This window comes from Otolemur garnettii, unplaced genomic scaffold (genome assembly GCF_000181295.1).
Source record: "Otolemur garnettii isolate 467f Iridium unplaced genomic scaffold, OtoGar3 scaffold00197, whole genome shotgun sequence".
NCBI classification, from domain to species: Eukaryota; Metazoa; Chordata; class Mammalia; order Primates; family Galagidae; genus Otolemur; species Otolemur garnettii.
In genome coordinates this window covers 1,379,840-1,398,892 of record NW_003852592.1, presented here as the reverse complement: position 1 = coordinate 1,398,892, position 19,053 = coordinate 1,379,840, and the positions used below count along the sequence as shown (strand labels likewise).

At 47.1% G+C, this 19,053-nt stretch overlaps 1 protein-coding gene across 1 annotated transcript in view; it reads right to left on the bottom strand.

The window, feature by feature from the left end:
- Positions 1-19,053, bottom strand: part of ZMAT4 (zinc finger matrin-type 4) — a 350,346-nt gene that overhangs the window by 91,533 nt on the left and 239,760 nt on the right. The window contains exon 4 of the mRNA XM_003801079.2: positions 18,536-18,692. Within this exon, the coding sequence (XP_003801127.1) occupies positions 18,536-18,692 (157 nt within the window). The remainder of the gene's footprint in view (positions 1-18,535; positions 18,693-19,053) is intronic.

The window sequence follows — 19,053 nt, the reverse complement described above, 5'->3', positions numbered from 1 at the left end:
AAAAAAAAAAAAAAAAAAATTTGTGGCCACAGATCCCAAACATTGCGCAAAGATGTCCTTCTTACCTAGTAAGAAGTCCGTAGGATATTTTGTAACTCTGAGAAAAACACAACAACATTGTCGGGACACCCCAGGGACCACTAACTCAACATGAGATGTTCCATTCATATTAATGATTTCATATTTCTGTGAAGCTGGATTTCCTAACACTACCCTCTCAATCCAACTATTCAGTGGCAACATCCAATCTGATTCCAAGGTCTGAGAAACTACACATCACCCAACAGGCAAACTCGTTTATTAGTACGGTTATTTACTAATGAAGTAAACCTATTAATTTTTTTTTCAATTTATGTGCATCATTTTTTCAGACAGCTACTAAGTTATTAGGACATAAATAAGTTGTTTGGATCTGATTATTTGATAAACTTACCTATTAGCTATTTCTTTTGAACTATCAGCACGGTGGAAAAAAAAATACAGACACGAGGACTGTAGTTAAATTTGGAAGACACTCCAAGTTATGACATTATCCTGCTATATCCTTTGCTTATTGCTTGAGCAGGAATCAATGACCTGCTAATTGTGCTCGCCACCCCTGCCAGAAACTGAGGGCCTTTTGTTGTAAACCTCAAACCCCACCTGAGTCCCGGTCAGGCTGAGTGTGTTTCCCTGACAGTACTAGCTGGCTTGCTATCACCTGGCAGATCCATCCTTGAAGTGCTGAACTGGAGGCCCCCCAGGATCACAGGCAGCACCACAGCAGGTAGGAGGAGGACCGGGGTGCTGACCGGGGTGCTGACCGGGGGCCCTGACACAGCAGGCAGGAGGAGGACTGGGTGCTGACCGGGGTGCTGACCAGGGGCCCTGACACAGCAGGCAGGAGGAGGACCAGGGTGCTGACCGGGGTGCTGACCAGGGGCCCTGACACAGCAGGCAGGAGGAGGACCCGGGGTGCTGACCAGAGGCCCTGACACAGCAAGCAGGAGGAGGACCGGGACCGGGTGCTGACCAGGGGCCCTGACACAGCAGGCAGGAGGAGGACTGGGGTGCTGACCGGGGTGCTGACCGGGGGCCCTGACACTAGCTGGGGTTCTTTTTATTCCCCCAGCATTCCCAAGTCACCTAATCCAGCCCTGTACTCAGGGGTAGGGAAGGATTCACTTATCCAGCAGCATCAGCTATTCAACCAGAGAGCCAGCTTCCTGGATCATTTCTTATATCCCATGAATATTTATAGAGATTGGTGCCAGAGCTCAGCACGGGGAAAGTGCGGGATAAGTTTAGAGGAAGAAAGAGAGCAGGGCTGGCCTTCTGGCCCAGATAGGAAGGAAACTGCACCTTTAGAATTAACCTGGAGAAGCTGGGGCCTCACTGTTGAGAGAGGAAGGTGTGTAGGAGCTGACTGTCTCCTCTCGTCACCGTCCTGCCCCCAAAAGGGAACCTCCTGATTTTCCTACTGAACCTCCTCTCTGAGTTGTCTAAGGATAATATCCCTAAAAGTAACATGGGCCTCAGGAACCCACAGTTTGCAAGTTATAAAAGTCGGCTCTGTTTTGTTTTCTGTGTTTGCTAAGCATATGGTTTGCATGCATCTCTTTGGGCTCATCTGGAAACAAAGCACTTTCTCCTAACCGCCACTCAAGGATGCTCTCGTGAGTAGTTCCATGAAGCCGCAGAGCGACCCTAGAAGTTCTGGAGGTGAGATGTGAGAGAGACAGAAGGTCCCTCCTCTCTCTCGGATCCAGAGGACGCAGAGTGTTAAAGTCTAAAGTAAGAAGCATCCCAGGTCCCCAGGGTGTGAGGGCCAAGATCTTAGATTGGTGCTCCTCAGGCTGAATGCGGAGGCCGGTGGGCCAGGGCAGCTGCAAATGAGGAAGTCAGTTTCAGGCTAGATAAGACTTTGCAGATAAATGTTGGAAACCCTTCGGTTAATTCAGTCCCTGGGGGACTAGACACCTGCCCATGCCTGAATTATTCAGGTGTACCACCCAGAATCATTAATTTAACTATGGCTTGGCCACAGATCACACTACATCGTTGCCACACAGACACAGCCAGAGGGGAGTGTGTGAGAAGGAATACAAATGATTTCTTCTGGAGAATTGTGGGGACAAGCATGTCATTAACAGCCAGGAGGACTGTAGCTGCTATTCTGAGCATGCACAGCTGAGAGCATCCCTGGCAGTTTATTAAAGACCTCCATTTCAGGCCCCTCCCTGGACCCCAGGTGACTTTTATGCAAACCACAGTAGGAAAGTCTCAGATCAGGACTGGGTGGTTCTCAGTGCCCAGGGAGGTTTAAGTGCTCAGGGACTCCAGCCAGCAACTCAAGCCAATTAACTCAGACAGTCTTGGGGTGGGGCCCAGCAATGACAGGTGTTTAAAGCTCTGCAGGTGTCTGTAGTGTGCAGCCAGGACTGGAGGCGGCAGACTGGAGCAACAGTGTCTGGCGCAGGCCCCACGTCCGCCCCAACCTCCCCAAGCCTCTGTGTGGTTGTGTCTCCTTCACTCAGCTGCTCGCTCCGGCCCTGGCAGAACTACCTGCACCTTCATGGAGCTCGATATCTGGAATGCACAGATTTCAAGGAATGTCACAGAACTATTTTAAATTGTATTAATTCTATGTAAGTCTCTGGGCTCTCAAAATACAAAAAAAAAAAGGCACGAGGAATAAATAAAATAAGGTAGGTTTTAAAACAAAATCAAATTCGATTAAATCACGAGTCTGGGTGGGACAGCTTTGACTCCGCTGAGAATGTTTCCTAAAATGAACGGACTGAATGGTTCGACCTCTCAGGAGCATTATGAGGATTGAAATTGTCACACTTACAACTTTGATTCAAACTGTGCAAAAGCAATTTATGTAACCAAAATTTTATGCCCCTGTAATATTCTGAAATTATATATAAATACACACATAGAGGCGGCCAAAATGTATACGCATTTAAAGAATGGAAAAGACCGTGTTAAAACTGTAATACTCAGGTTACATCTGACTTCTATCATTATAAGAGATACCAGATATATGAGATAACAAATGTCTTTGGTATGTACTAAATATTACAATTTTAATAGTCTTTTCCTTTCTTAAAACGTGTATACATTTTTAGCACACTGTGTGTATATGTGTGTATAAACCACAAGTAAAAAATAGACTAAAATGAAATGTACAATTTATAATAAAAAGTGTTGATAAAGGTTAACTGGTAGGCCACCAAGAAAACCAAGACGGGACCCAGGCATCCTAACTGCTGCTCATGTTCTTTCCATTGCCCCACGTGGCCTCAGGTCGGATGCACAGGCTGACCCAGTGGCGGCCAGGTCGTGGTGAGCCTGAGCCTGGGAGCTCTGGTGACAGTGACTCAGAAAAGCTCATGCATGAACATGCAGGTAAGTGCTTGTGCAGCTGGTTCTAAGTTTGCCATCACTAAGACGGTTCAAGATTCAAAGCCATGCAGGATGTTTCGTGGAATCATAGGAAGTGTATATAATAGCTGGTAAGATGATGGTACGTGGAAGAAATGTGTATGGGTGAAGGATTTGGAATTACTTAGCCAGGAGAAGGGACGCTGAAGTGCAGCTTAATGACACACAGACGATGACAGTGGGAAAGCATCTTTGCCATGGGTGGGACAGGGCCAGCCTGGGGAAGAGGGGCAGTGTCAGGGAGCTGATCCCTGATGCTCAAGAGCCAACTGCGCCCTAGTTGGGTAACCGAGGGAGCTTGCAGAAATAAGCATTGTTAACGCCAGTGGGGGAGCAGAGAATCTAAATTCCACCAATCAGACTTAGAATTAAACAGAATCTTCCAGAAAGAAAGAAATGGATTAGATGGTACCCAGAGATGTGTGAATTTCTAGACAGATTTCCTTTCTTATTCTAGTCCCTGGATGAACCATAACTTTTTTTTTTTTTTTAAGAAGAAAGTGTAGTTCTTGAATATTAAATTGCCAGGCTTCTTCAGTTGTGTGGACCTCTTTCTCTCTGACTTACTTGCCTAAAATAATAAGCTCCCTTTGTGCCCAGAAGGACAACATGCAGTACCCATTCACACAGCAGGGTGGGCTCTTGCCTCCCCTGCCACCACCGTCCTGGATGTATTAGTTTTATAAACTGAAAATGGAAGGTCCAGGTATTAAGATCTCATCTGTTGATAGAAAAGCAGCATGAAGATGCCAGTGACCAGCAGTTCCACTAATCAAGGTGGACTCACAGCAGGAATCCACATGTCCACCCTTAACCCAGGCAGCTTCTCGGCTGAGTGATGGCAGCAGGGAATGCTGGGGGTGCTGGGATGCTGGGAGTGCTGGAGGTGCTGGGGGTGCTGGTTTCCAAAGCCCTCTGCATCTGCACACCTCTGAGGACTACACTCAGCATTTCCAGGTCATGTCTGTGGCCAGCACCATTAAAATAAGAACTTCTGCCTCCAAATGGGATTGTAAACACTTAACAGGGGCCCTGTAATCTCTCCTTTGCAACATATGACACCTCAAAATGGTCAAAATGCTCTTAGGATTCACAGTCAAAGTCGCACATTACTGTGTGCTCAGCAATCACCTAGCAGGAATTCTAGCAGGAGAAACAGCTTTTCTGAAGGTTGACAATAGAGTTAAAAAAAAAAAAAAAAAACCACCGAAATTTCAGTTTTCAGTAAGTAAACTGGCTGGGTATCTGTGGCACATCACAGACAATTTACATAGCAGAGTAACCCACTGGGAAATTAGTAGTCTTATTTTCTTCTAGGCTGACTTCATGAAAAGGAGAGGTCTTCTTCTACTGCACTCCAAAATGATAGCCAGGTCTTCCCTCCCCCAGGAGAGAATGAACAAACGCACTGGGGCTGGGTTGTCTTAGAGGCAAAGGGATCTGAATGTCAAAGAGGGATGTGCCAGATGTGGGCAAGTATTAATAATTGGCTTCTTAGGGACTGGGAAAGAGAGAGTTGTGAGCATTGCCAGAGACCTGGGCAGCTTAGAAACAGTGTGTCCATAGTGAAAGGCCCTCCCCAGGACGGTGAGGTCTTAGTTCTTCTCTTCTATGGCTCCAGCTGGCACAGAGGAGATCTCAGCCTACGTAGGAACACAGGTGATTGAAACCCACTTCTGAGGAATCCCCAGGCTTGGCCAACAGCTTGTAGAGGCCCAGCACACAACAGCATCTGGGGGCATTGTAAAGCAGCCAGACATAGCCCAGAGGCAGGGAAACATTCCCAAGAACACCCACACACTTCGGGACCCTTGAGGGGGCCCTGGGGGAATGACCAAGGCTGGCTTTCTTATCAATCTTTGGGGCAGAGGACAGAAGTAATTTAAACTGATTTTAAAAATATTAAAAAATGTGATATTTAGTGCACTCAAGTACCATCCAGCAATTCATGCCTTCTGCATCTGATTATTAAAAATTCATCTGAGTGTAAAGCAAAAATTTCATCAAGGCTGATATTTAAAACATGTAGATATTTCAGAGAATCAGAATAGAGTTTGAGATAGTCACTATCCATTACTTCAGGTGTGATGCTCACATTATAAGCACCTTCTTAATTTCATACCCTAAACACTTACAGGGATATTAGTGATTTAAGAGTTTTTGCCAGAAAATCTTTTACTCATAGTTTTTTTTTTAAATAAAAATGCTTTCTGTGTACATTCACACACAGTTGTGATCATGTCCCCTGTTGATAGTTTTAGAGTAAACACAAGAAATTGATTATTTTATTATTCTACTATCTCTCTTCATAAAATTATGTTAAAGGGCATTTTCTAGGAGAGAGGTCTCACCACACCACAAAAGCTGCTAAAATCAACTACCTTATACCACTATTGGATCTCTCCAAAGAGAAAAATGAGGTTATGGTATTTAAAAGGATATATGAAAGTCACCTAAACAGGGGCTTCAATCTTTAATTCTACCCAATAATCGATCCCTGTTGTGTTAATCATCAAATGCAAAACAAAAGGACAACAGCCTGGATCTGATCACTCTGCCAAGCTTCCTCTAATCCAGTGTGCAAAAGTCGCAGCCGAAAGAATCCAGCTCCTCTCACAATAATTCCCTTAAACTGAACTGTGGTAGGGCAGTCACGGACTGACCGTGATGGTTTCTCCTGTCGGTGACTCCAAGGAAGATCACTGCAGGAGAACTGTCTTCTCATCTGCCACTTGCATCTCCCTGGGCAAATGATTTCACCCCTCTGGGCTCCAGTTTCCTCACAGGGAAAATGAGGTAGTTAAGATTATGATCAAGTCCCTTCCAGCTCTGCAATTCTGTGAATGTATTACTTATTTTCATCAGCATAGAAAAGCCAAAAACCACCACCGGAACAAATGCACTGATATAGAGATGATACCTGAGAACACCCCAACTTTCCTAATTTAATCTGCTATGATGATCTGCCTGTTTGCCAAACTGTTCTTTGCATCTATTAAAACAAATATCTAGACAGATTATGTCACGCAAACCAAACAGCCTGATTCAGATGATGGAACTTCTATGGTGTATAAAATCTTATATGCAAATATGAGGTTATGATTGAACCTGGAATGCATATATTATTCAAAATTTGAATTTATGTAACTTTCAACCAGATCTAGAATACCCTGATCGTTATTCATTCAACGGAGAACTCAAATAAGCAATTCTGTGTCTGGCATGGAAATTTATGGAAAAGTTCTGAAACTGTCTCTCTCATTTTCAACAGGAAATAAAGGAGAAAAGAAAAGAGCCGAGGAGGTTTCAGCGGAAGATGGATATCCTCACACACAAGGCGCAGAGAACGAGATCACTGCTTATCAGTTCCTTTGCCTGCATTGTTCACTGTTCCTACAGATGAGAAATATTGGATATGAAGTTTATAAATATCTGTCTTTGCTGCTTTGTTGCTTAGTGAGGGCCTTGGCACTTGAACTGTTCTGTTCAGTAGGTGAGCAAAAATCAGTAAGTGATTTTATGAAATATTATTCCCTGCTAGATACCAAAGAGAGGTCCTGGGATCTGCAATCAGAGGTTCTGGGTCTGACAACTGACTATGGATCTTCCTATGTCAATCCAGCAAGTTACTCAGCGTGTGGGTTTTCAGGCTCCTCACCAGTAAAGTGGACATAAAGCATGGACCTCACACTCCACGCTTTTCACGAGGATTAAATGAAACGAGGAATTGGTGTTTCTGTACGATACCTTTAAGATTATTGATTAGGATTACCGATCTTATTATGAAGCTAGATTCAGCCTCCTCAGCTATACCTATAATCTTTTAAACATCATGGACCTTTATTTCATTGGTGACAGCTGAGTACTGAATTAGCAGATACTGAACCCCCGATCCCAAGGGAAATACAACCTCAGGTTCTCACAAGCTCGTGGTCACAACATTTTGACACATAATCCAATTTTATGTGTGTTTCTATTTAAATATGCCACTGACTCCACCACTAATGGTGCTAAGCAGTCATGTCTGCACAGTCTAACAACTTACATGTTCTTAGGAAGGCACATCACCACCTCTTTACACTTACGAACACAACAATACTTCAGCACTACTCTTTGAGGCCATTTTAAATCGCCCCAAACAAAAAGCACAAAAATGCAAAAGAAAAGAATGTGGCATCAGAGAAATGCAAATCAGAACCACCCCGAGATATCACCTAACCCCAGTGAGAATGGCCCACATCACAAAGTCTCAAAGCTGCAGATGCTGGCGGGGATGTGGAGAGAAGGGGACACTTTGACACTGCTGCTGGGACTGCAAACTAATACAATCTTTTGGGACGGAAGTACAGAGAAACCTTAAAGAACTCAAACCAGACCTCCCATTTGTTCCTGCAATCCCATTACTGGGCATCTGTCCAGAAGAAGAAAAAATCCTTTTATCATAAAGACATTTGCACTAGACTATTTATCACAGCTGACTCTACAATTGCCAAAATACAAAAACAGCCTAAATGCCCACCAATCCAGGAATGGATTAACAAGCTGTGGTATATGTGTACCATGGAATACTATTCAGCCACTAAAAATCATGGAGACTTTACGTCTTTTGTATTAACCTGGATGGAGGTGGAACACATTCTTCTTAGTAAAGCATCACAAGAATGGAGAAGCAAGAATCGAATGTATTTTATACTAATATGAAGGCAGCGGATGAGCTAATGTAAGGGAGGGGTAGAGAAATGGGGGAGTGTGGACAGGGGAAGGGGATCGGGGGATCACAGTGTATGGGAAAAAAACAAAAAGAAAAACTGTAGCACTAAGAGACTCCAGTAAGGAGATTTGATAGTATGAGAGTGGAAACAGCAAGCCAAGTGTCACTTTGTCCACCCTCAGCTGGGACTGTGCACAGGGCGCGACTCCAATCTCCCAGTTCTGTACAAGTGTGGGAATCAAGGTGTCCTAAGCATTAATTTGGGAGTTGAGTGAGTGAGCACATTTGCAAATACAGAATCCTCTGACAATGGGCACTGACTGTGCCCACATGTGTATTACATGCAGTGATATATCCACTGCATTCCGGCTTCTGTGACCAGCACCATATTGGATATTTTATATGTATTTCTGCTTTGCTGTAATAATTATAAAATGCACGTTTATAACTTTACCAGTAAGAGATTGAAACCTGAAGAGTTACAACAACCATGAGAGGTCACGTAGGTGCAAACAGAATCTGTGCTCTACATAAATCTGTATATCATCTATTTTACAAGGAGAGGAGTTTTGTAAAACCAAGCAGAGGACAGTTATAGAACTTCCTGCCAAACCACAGTCTTTCACCTCGATATTGAACTAAAATTTAACTAACCAAAGTAACAATTTGAAAAAAAAACAGACACTTAAATGTTTATCATTATTCTAATATATGCTTCCAATTTGTATGCATCCTATGAATATTTATCCAAGAGGATGAACAGAAGAGACTGACACTGTCCTCTAACCATCCTCGAGCCGCGCTGGGACACTATTAGCCCTTCAGCCACTTCAAACTCTGAAGGGTCAGAAACGAAGCTAAGTTTGATGTTATTACCTGTCGAGCTAATGTTTGTGATCAATACCCATTTTCACTGTCAATGATAGATGTAGTCGCAAAAGCTTATCCCTGAGACTGTAACTTTAAGGGACATACATCACCCAGGGAGCCGCAGCAGCTCACAGGGAGGGTTATTCCCAGTTCTCCCACAGTCTCGTGCAGGCTGAAAAGCCCTCTTCCACCTTGCAGCCTGAACGTATGTAATAAACGATCAATTCAAAGTCAGAGGCATATAGGAAGCGAGTGGGTTTCAGATAAGCAGAGTCTCTGCCACAGACACAAAAGGATTTTCTCGTTAATCCGTGCAGATTATTCATCACTTTAAACTTTTGCTTTGTTGAATGGTAGAGAATAAAAATACCTACAGTGTAAAGAGCTTTTCCTGTGCTTCAGTTTTCTTCTCATTCATATTCTCTTCAGAAAATGAGTTTAAAGAGAAGAGCTAAGCGATGTTTTCTTCAGAATTTTGAGCGAGACCTCAGCTTCATTCTCTCTCCAGGCGTCCTCTTTCCATGGGTTCATCATTAGAAAGGGGCGGAGGCTATTATGAAACTAATTTATAGATCTCAAATGAAAGCTACAACCTAATTCTAGCCCAAGAATATGGGGAGGGGGTGGGGGAGAGGAGGGGAGAAGGGGAGATGGGTGGAGGGAGAGTGACTGGAAAGATCACCTATATGGTCTGTCTAACAAGGGTACAAGTGAATTTTTCTAGAACTAGAGTATAAATGTTTTAACACAATAACTAAGTAAATGACACAAAGTCTATGTTAACCAGTTTGATGAAAATATTTCAAATTATATGTGAAAACACTACACTGTACCCCATGTTTGCATTAATGAACACAGCTATCATTTAATAAAAAAAAAAAAAAAGAAAGGGTTGGAGGGCTCACTCACCAGCCCACTTAGCATCAGGGCCTGTGATCCCCACAGCCACCACTCATTAACGGGGGTTGGCTTGTACACTGGGGTGAGTCGTGTGCCCTCACCAGACTCAGGCCCTCTCAGAATTTCAGAATGTGAATTTACTTGGCAACAGGGCCTTTGCAGATGTAACCAGTTGCGCTAAAATGAGATCACATTGGATTAGAGTGGGCCCTAAACCTAATGACGAGAGTCTTTGGGAGAGGGGAGGACACACAGGCACACGGGGCAAGCAGGTCATGTGGCCACGGATGCAGGGATGAGTGTGTTGCTGCTGGAGTATCAGGAATCCTGGGACCCCTAGAAGGGAATCAAGGAAGGCTTCTTCCCTTGGGCCTACAACCCTGCCCACACCTTGATTTTGTACTTCCGGCCTTTAAACTTGAGAGTTTTAAGCATCTGGTTTCCATTCCTGTTGTTTTAAGTATCTGGTTTATCAGTTCCAAGTAATTGATGATAGATCATTGCCACAGCTCTATGAAACTAACACCTATCAGAGCTCAGATTTCAAATAAGAATTAAAAACCAGAAGGTGTAAGCATATTAAGGATTTGTCAAAATCTATTTGTGGTGTCATCTCTTTAGTTTTGGTAAACATCTTTGACCTGGAGACCTCAGTGGGGACACGGCCATTACTCGGTTCTTGCAGCTTCTCTGTGGAGCTTCCAGGCTCTTTGCAGGACAGCTTCTGGGGTCTCGTTCTCTCAGGCACATGGTAGTCCCTTCCCTAGTGCCTGCCCAGTGCCCCAGTGGGAGCAGCCTGGGAGACAGCTTCGGTTTATACACCTGCAGTGCAGGTTAGGAGCTGGGCCACACAGCAGGAGGTAAGCTGTGGGAAAGTGAGTGAAGCTTCACCTGTATTCACAGCCGCTCCCCAGTGCTCACATCACAGACTCGGCTCTGCCCACTGTCAATCAGGGGACGCATTAGGTTCTCCCAGGATCTCAAACCCCGCTGTAATCTGCACATGTGAGGGGTCCAGGTTGTGCTTCTTATGAGAATCTAATGCCTGGTGATCCGAGGTGGAGATGTAACAGGTTTGAATCATCCCCTACCACACCCCCATCCGTATAAAAATTGTCTTCCATGAAGCCAGTTCCTAGTGCCAAAAAAGTTGCAGGGGCTGTTACACAGCTCAGACCACCACCATCCTCTCCTGGCCACCTCTCCCTCGAAAGCATACATCATCTGGACCAGGGCTTGGCAAAACTTTTATGGAAAAGGACCACTTTGTGAGCATTTGTATAAAGGACCACTTCACGGGCATTTTGTGCCAAGGACCACTTTCTGGGCATCTAAGGCTTTGTGGCCTGTGTCATCATTGCTGTCACAATTACTGGGCTCTGCCCCTGTTGCACAGAGGCAGTGCAGACCTTAGGCAAATGAGTGACCCTGGCTGTGTTTCAATCATACTTGACACATGCTGGATCCAAATTTCATGTATTTCCCCTCTGCTACAAAATATAGTCTTTTAAAAAAAATTTTTAACCATTTAAAAACATAGAAACCATTTTTGGTTTGCAGAGTATACAAAGCAGACAGCAGGCCAGACGTGGTCCTTGGGCCATAATTCACTAACTCCAATCTGCATCACTGGTTCTCAACTGGGGTCAATTTTGCCCACTTGAAAAACATTTGGCCATGTCCAGAGACAATTTTTTATGGTCACAGTTAGTGGGTGGCACTACTGGGATGTAATGGGTGGAGGCCAGGGACACTGCTAGACCCCTTTATTGCAAAAACGGCCTCCCCTCCTCCTCCATAAAGAAGTCGCCAGCCAAAAGCGGCAGCCCCATAAGGTTGGAAATTTGGACCTATGAAAAACTGAGAAAAACCCCCAGAGTCCTTCAGGTTACATGGTTATCAAGGCCTGACATAAATCATCTTCTTTGTGAATTCCTACACGGAACTCTCTCTGTGATCATGTTACCCTTCCTCGGTACCCACTGTGTCTGTGGGTCTCCACAGTTGTCGTTTCTTGTAGCCAGAAGCCCATGTTCCCTCCCCTCTGGTGGGGAACCTCAGAAAGGCAAGACGTTTATATTTTTATATTCCCAACATACAGAACATGTGTAGAGAGGAACTGAACTAAATAATCATGAAATCAAATTTCTAAGTTACAAATTCTCTTAAGGAAGGTACTAGAAGAGGAAATTGCAACTTCCATGGAGATGCTCCTTCCAGGCTTCAGGGTAGGCACTGTCTGTCCGAGCCTGCCAGCCGTGCTGGGTCATCAACAGATGGCCCTAGGCGCAATGCTGCACCTGCTACCTTTGGCCAGAAAGTCTAGCTCGACTGAAAATGATTGAGCTCCACTCAAAAGGAGTGTAGAGCCAGAAAGAACTGCTTCCTGCAGCCTTTCCTAGAGCCATCAGTCATGAGTTTACAAGCATTTATTTAGCTTGGGGTCAGAAGCTGCTGGGCAGTACAGGGAGCTGGGGCGGTCAAGCTCACTAACACGCAGGTGCTCTGGATCCCCAGCACAGCTTCCCTCCTCAGGCTTCAGCTCCGCTCTCACCTTCCCCAGTTTGGCTCTTCCAGCATCAGGGCCCATCTCTGGCCCACCCCACAGCCTTGACACTGACCACGCATTTTAGCTCTGACTATGTCCTAGAATCAGCCAATCCACATCCGGATGGGCAGGCCAGGCCAGCATGTTTGATTTCCCACACACACACACCAAGCACATGTCCAAAGTCCCTGAAGCACAATACAAACTGTGAGTGGCCAGCCTTGGGAGGACTCAGGTCATTCCCCCTACCATCCCCCGACCCCTGCTCAGATCTGCTCTCCTGGTCACACCAGCCCCCACTACCCGCTGCCCAAGCTGCACTGCTTTAAAGCCTCATTTGGCAGATTCTGATCTGTGCTCTCCTGAGGGCTCCCGTGACCCCGCAGCCTGGTCTGTACTTGTGCTCTCAGACTTGTCATAAAGCCAGGGCCAAGCACCAGACTGTGTGTTTGCATCACTCTCTCTGTTGTGAAGGAGAACAGGGCCGTAAACTTGTGTACAGTGACGCAGCAGAACATGGAACAAGGGTAGAGGAGTGGCTCCTATCTGAGAAGGGTTTACAGACCAGCAGAAGGAGCCTGGGACTCTGGGCAATAAAATAGTTCAAGTGCAAAATTACACAGCAATGAGATCAGGGCAGACTCAAGAAAAATAGCTGCACTTCCCAAGTGGACAGAACCAGCATGGCTCAGCTCTGTGTATATGGCAGACACCACGCCAAGTGGACAGAACTAGCACAGCTCAGCTCCATGCACACGGCAGACACCACCCCGAGTGGACAGAACTAGCACAGCTCAGCTCCATGCACACGGCAGACACCACCCCGAGTGGACAGAACTAGCACAGCTCAGCTCCATGCACACGGCAGACACCGCACTGAGTGGACGGAACTAGCACAGCTCAGCTCCGTGTACACTGGAAAGAACTAGCACAGCTCAGCTCCATGCACACAGCAGACCACCCTCAGTGGACAGAACTAGCACAGCTCAGCTCTGTGTACATGGTAGACACCACCCCGACTGCATAGAACTAGCACGGCTCAGCTCCATGCACACGGCAGACACCACCCTGCAGCCTGTGATCTTAGCCATGGGGCTCACCAGAGGCAGGACTGCTGACCTCACTGAGGAAGTGGCTTGGGAAGAAAGTGCCCAAGATTATCTCGGGGGTGCCAGGGAGGCTCCAGCACACAGGAGTCCAGAGTGAAGCTATCACTCAGCGCTGGCCTCGAGGATGTTGCTGGCCCATTTGTTTGCCCTCCCTCTCCTCTAGTTGGAAGGAGACATCTTCACCACACACGCAGCTCCCGGCCAAGCTTGGCCTTGGGGAAGCAGGACTGGAGGGCTTCAGCCTGACTTCTGAGGTTTGGGAGGGACCTACAGTTTCTATTCTGATGAGGGCTGGCTCTATATTCTTAAGACCCTGACCCTCTTCTGGGCCCTCATCCTCGTGTCTGGTTCCCTATTCTATCTTGACTTCCTATCTTGGGAACTATTTCTTATTTCTTCTACCTGCCAGGGTAGGGTCTTGCCCTAGGCTTGGTGGCTCGGTCTCATCCTGCTGAGCGGCCTCCTGAGTGCCCAGAGCCTGTCCCCTGGGCTCCCTGACCATCCCTCCCCAAGTTCACAGTGTCTTCCTGTCCACCCTGGGCTCCCTGACCATCTCTCCCCAAGTTCACAGTGTCCTCCTTGAACCCACAGCACTGCCTTGCCCCAGGGGGCAGAACTCACTCCAGAAAGCCTTGTCTCCTAAGGGACACAACACAATGTCCCCTTGAGTTAGAGTCAAGGGGGCATTCAAACAACACCTAAGATGCTGATCAAGACACAAGAGGCTCTGCTAGAGGCAAGAAAGCCAGCCACCCCGCAGATCAGCTTTGCCACCAAATGCTCACCTGTGCCTGACCCAACTTACCCTTGAAGTGTGCGACTGTGTAAGAGTCAGAATGACAAATGTGCCTGGTCTGGAAATGAAATGACAGACGAGAACATGGAGGTGGGGAGAACAGCACCCCTGCCCAGGCCACTCACCTGGTTAGGGCAGAGCTGGGCTGGACTTACAGCTGCGCTGCTGCCTCATTACACTGAGGACTCCAGGCCATGGCTAACATGTGGCCGACAATCTCAGAGCGACTTTACCACTAACAGGAGGCTGGAGCCCTGCCTGCCAAGCGGTCAACCAGCCTCTACTTCAATGGCTCACACGGTCACTCCGTTTCTAAAGCATCTCTAATATTAGTAACACCTTACAGGGAGCTCAGCTATAATCCCCCAATTTTCTACCTGCCTACTGGTTATATCTGTTGCATCCAAGCACACATGCACATGTCTGCAGGCACGTGTGCGCACACACGATTCTCTCTTCTTCCTATGAAAGCCTTCCAAAGATTGGCCCCAGCATGGTCTCTCCTTTGCACCAAGCGAGCCCAGCCTCCTTTACTCTTCTGCCCTTGACAGGGTTTCCATGGCATTCACTGTTCTGGCCTCAGGCCCCCAAGTGTTCTCCACGTCCTTTCCAGCATGTGGCTTCTTGGGCTCCTGCATGAGGACAGCGGCCCAACTCACTTGCCACCTGGCGAGATCTCCACCCTGAGGTCTGAGACCTGACGTGTAGGTCCCTCCTCATGCTTTGCTCTTCTCAGCAGGTTCTAGAAAAGCGTGAGCTAGAACACAGATCCTGAACACACTGAGCGAGACTGAGCTGGCTTCTGTTCCAGGGGCTCTGCGGAGCATCACGGAGAGTCCAGCTCACCTGCTCCTATCCAGAGAAGGCGTCGCAAACCGTACCTAGTTCTGCAGGAGACCCGGGTGATGCTTGATTAAAGTGCAGCTCCGAGAGGAGGGAAGGGAGTGATTCTCAGATACCGACTGCTCTCCCTCATCAGGCAGAGAGCTGGAGAAGCAGTGAATTGTGCTTCAATTATTTCTACCTGCAAATCACTGCCGTTCAGGGCCGGCCACTCATGGAGAGGCAGCTGAAGCTGCACCCTGGAGCAGGGGCATGGCCGCCCTCTCGCATCTCCATTCTGCTGGGCGGGATTTCTATGCTCCTTTACTTCTTTGGTTTTCATGGCAGAAGCAATTTCAGGCAACTTGGCTGATTAGGCAAAGAGGTTGCTGGATGTGCCTGGGCAGCTGTGCAAGGTGACGTCCTGCTGGGAACGCTCTGCAGGGCTGGGTGCAGACAGTGGGAAGGCGGCAGCCCGCACCTGTCCCAGGAGCTACACTCGGGGGCTCGGGCAGCACGTGCCTTGGGTCTTCTTCCCTTTGCCTTGTACTTGCAGTGACTGACCGTGTGCCTGAGAGCCCTAAGTCTAGAATGCAAGTTGCTGGTTTCCTCTCTGGGATTGGCTTTCAGCCTGGCACCTTGTCTTCAACAGTGGGTTCTGCCATGGTCCTCGGAGCTTCATTTCCCTGGAACCCTCCAGAGCTTCCCGACACCAGTGGCCGGCTGGATTGCCATGTGTTCCCTGTGCCCACACCCTCTACTGCTGGTACCTTCCTCCTATGAGGCCTCCAGACCCCTCACCCGGGCCACAGCTCCCAATGCCTGACTCTGCTTGCACTGGAACCTGATAACCCCCAGAAAGGGGCTTTCCCTCTAGCAAGGTGCTTTTCTTTCTCTGCTCCCCAGCAGCAGAGACCAGGGACCAGGTCAGCCTCCCAGGCCCTGTGATTTTATCTTGTATGCCATTTCCCAAGACCCCTTTTGTTCAAAGCAGCATCATAAGGGGGTGGATGCAAGGACAAGATGCAGGAGGGGTGTGTTGGGGAGAAAGGGAGTGCTGGCACAAGGTTGTCAGTGCTTCTTACCCCCAGACCCTTCTTACTAAGGAGCAACCTGGCTTCTGCAACCCTGGGGGCTGGGCTGGCCCTACAGACAGTGGAGACTAAGCCATTCGTAGGGACTTCACATCTCAGTGCCTTTGACTTTGCCTTTGGACTATATTGAGGACAACTAACAAATCACCCCCAAGTTCTGTTTACCAGGTCTGAGGGGATTTCAACCCAGAAAAACAATTTGATGCCTGGTTGTCCTGAGGCTGGATTTAAATTCACAAAGAATTATTTTTGCCATGTGGTGAATTTTTTACAGAGGTAATAACTCGCCCATTTACTAATCAACGTGATAAAGAGAGAAGCAGATTCTCCTCTTCCTTCACCACCTCCAAAATCTAATTTAACAGGAATATTCCACTTAGGCAGAGAGAACAAATAACCTAGTTACTCATTCATGGAAAACAGGTAAAAATTTTCCAGTGACTGTTTCTCGGGGGTGTCTATTTTAAGAGATGTGATGGGGAGCAGGTTACAAGGTGAACATCCAGGCTTTGAGGGAGTCAGGAGTTTCCAGAGACTTCTCAGCAGTGCTGACGCACAGTGGGCCTGCTGAGGCACAGTGGGCCTGCCGATGCACAGTGGGCCTGCTGACGCACAGTGGGCCTGCTGACGCACAGTGGGCTAGAAACACATGGCACTGCTTTCCAACTTCCCTGTGCTTTGCAAATCCATCTGATGCCTGAATGTCACAGCCACCTCTACAAAGACAATGTTCTTTAATTCACCTGAGTTGAAAAATACAATGAAAAGATTCCTTGCTGTTCTCTATGTAAAAGAGGACGCTTTTCTTAAGAAAAATGCTAGTGAAAATAAAAGTCAAGCATTGTTTTAGACTCTTGCTAATTTCCAAAATATCATTTAAAAAATAATTACACCCACAAGTTATGCATGATTCATTAGACAGCAAGATAAAATGTACTGGTAAATTTTAATTGCATAGAATGAGTAGGCGCCGTGAACTATACCCACCCCCCCCCCAACTTTGCAGGATTAACCTTTCTGGCAACATCTTCACCACAACATAAATCTTGTCCAAATAGTCTATCTTGATTAAATGATAAGAGTATTTTAGTTCCATGGTTTGAAAGACCTCTGAGGAATTTATTTTAGTTAAGTGATTAGAAGGTCAAATAATCTGTTATCCATATTTAAGCTTTTACTTCTGAAAATTAATAGGCTTGAATCATAAGATCCCCTGCAAAGATGATAGGAATGACAGCTCAGGAAAAAACCCCGCAGTTGTCTGCACGCTTGGGAGGCTTTCCAGGCTGCTGAATTCCTCTCCGTCTCCTTCTCCCCAGGTAAGACAGGAGGGCGATGTCGGCAGGGGTCTCTCCACCCCACATGGCCCCTTTCCCACACTGATTACAGACTGAAGTCAGAAAACAGGAGAGACAGAACATTTTGCAAAACATCCCAGATGGGACAATGAGGTTCTCTAACTCACCCTAGAAGTTACATACCTCACTGCTGAGGATCACCAGGGTCACCAGACGGCCGAGGGGAATTCTCTGAAGGTGACCATAGTGACTGAGAGTCAGTAGTAAGGTATGGGGCCCTTTTCTAGGATGAGTTACAGAACTTAAATTGTAAGACCTCCAGCAATGACAGCTCAGAGGGCCATGGCAGAAAAAGAGATCCAAATGTACTGAAGGGTGGATTAGGTGCTGGCGTCAGCGCACGGCTTCCCAAGGGGAGGACTTCGAAGGTGGCTGCAGTGATTTCAGCAAGGAGGTGTGTAGCACTTTTTCCAGGACGAGTTTGCAAACTTAGTTGTCCAACCTTGGACAACAGACACAACAGGCAACATCTTGCAAGATGCAACGGAGTCTCGCATTTTTTTCAAAGGGAGGTTGTCCAGGTGAAGGTGGATGATTGAATTACCCTATTTTTCACCTGATGATGCAGGATAATAGGTCAAAGTGTGTCATTTTTAAAAATTAGGAACAAGTTCAACAACATCTTGCAGGATGCTAACAGCAGCTAGTGCCGGGTGTAAGCTGCTGAGTCACTAATCGGGAGAGACCAGGCTTGCAGCACAAGCACTGGGGATTGCACATCACGCTCTCGGGACAGCAAGGCCTGCGGGGGCCCCAACTCTCCCCCAGGGGCTCAGTGACTCTGAGTCCGGCACAGGGCCTGGGGGTGACCTGGTCCTGCAAAGACGGAGCCCAGCGCACGTGCCCAGCACCGTCCACGGTTTTCAGTTCCCCCGTGACAGCCGTCTCACACACGCACCTGTGGTCTTCAGGGGCGTCTTGTCCCCCAGCAGCAGCTTTAGCCTTTTGGCGTGGATCTTGCCTTGGTAGTGCGAGTCGGCCACCACCGCGGAGGTGAAGGACATGTTGCAGAGCGTGCAGCACTTGTTCTTGTCCACCATGTCGGCGTCACCGCCCTGCGTGGGGACAGAGAGGACAGCGTGAGAGGTGCAGCCGGGCCTCCAGACTGCCTTCTCCCATTTTGCAAATGAAGATGCATCACGGACTAAACTAGCTTACTGAACAATCTACTTTCTGTTCTGCAATCCCTTTGTTTCATCAGGAGAATCATCAGCAGAACTGACTCAGGCAGTGACTTGGAGATACATTCATTTAGTGGCTACAAATGCTGGTTACTGGGAACACAGGACAGATTCGCAGCTATGAGTGTCCCTGAGAAAACGGGTCCCCAGCTAGGCAAGAGCACATTGTGTTGGGCGCTGTGAGGAAAAGACAGTCTCTAATTGCACCCATTATGCTCATTAAAGTAAGGAAAAA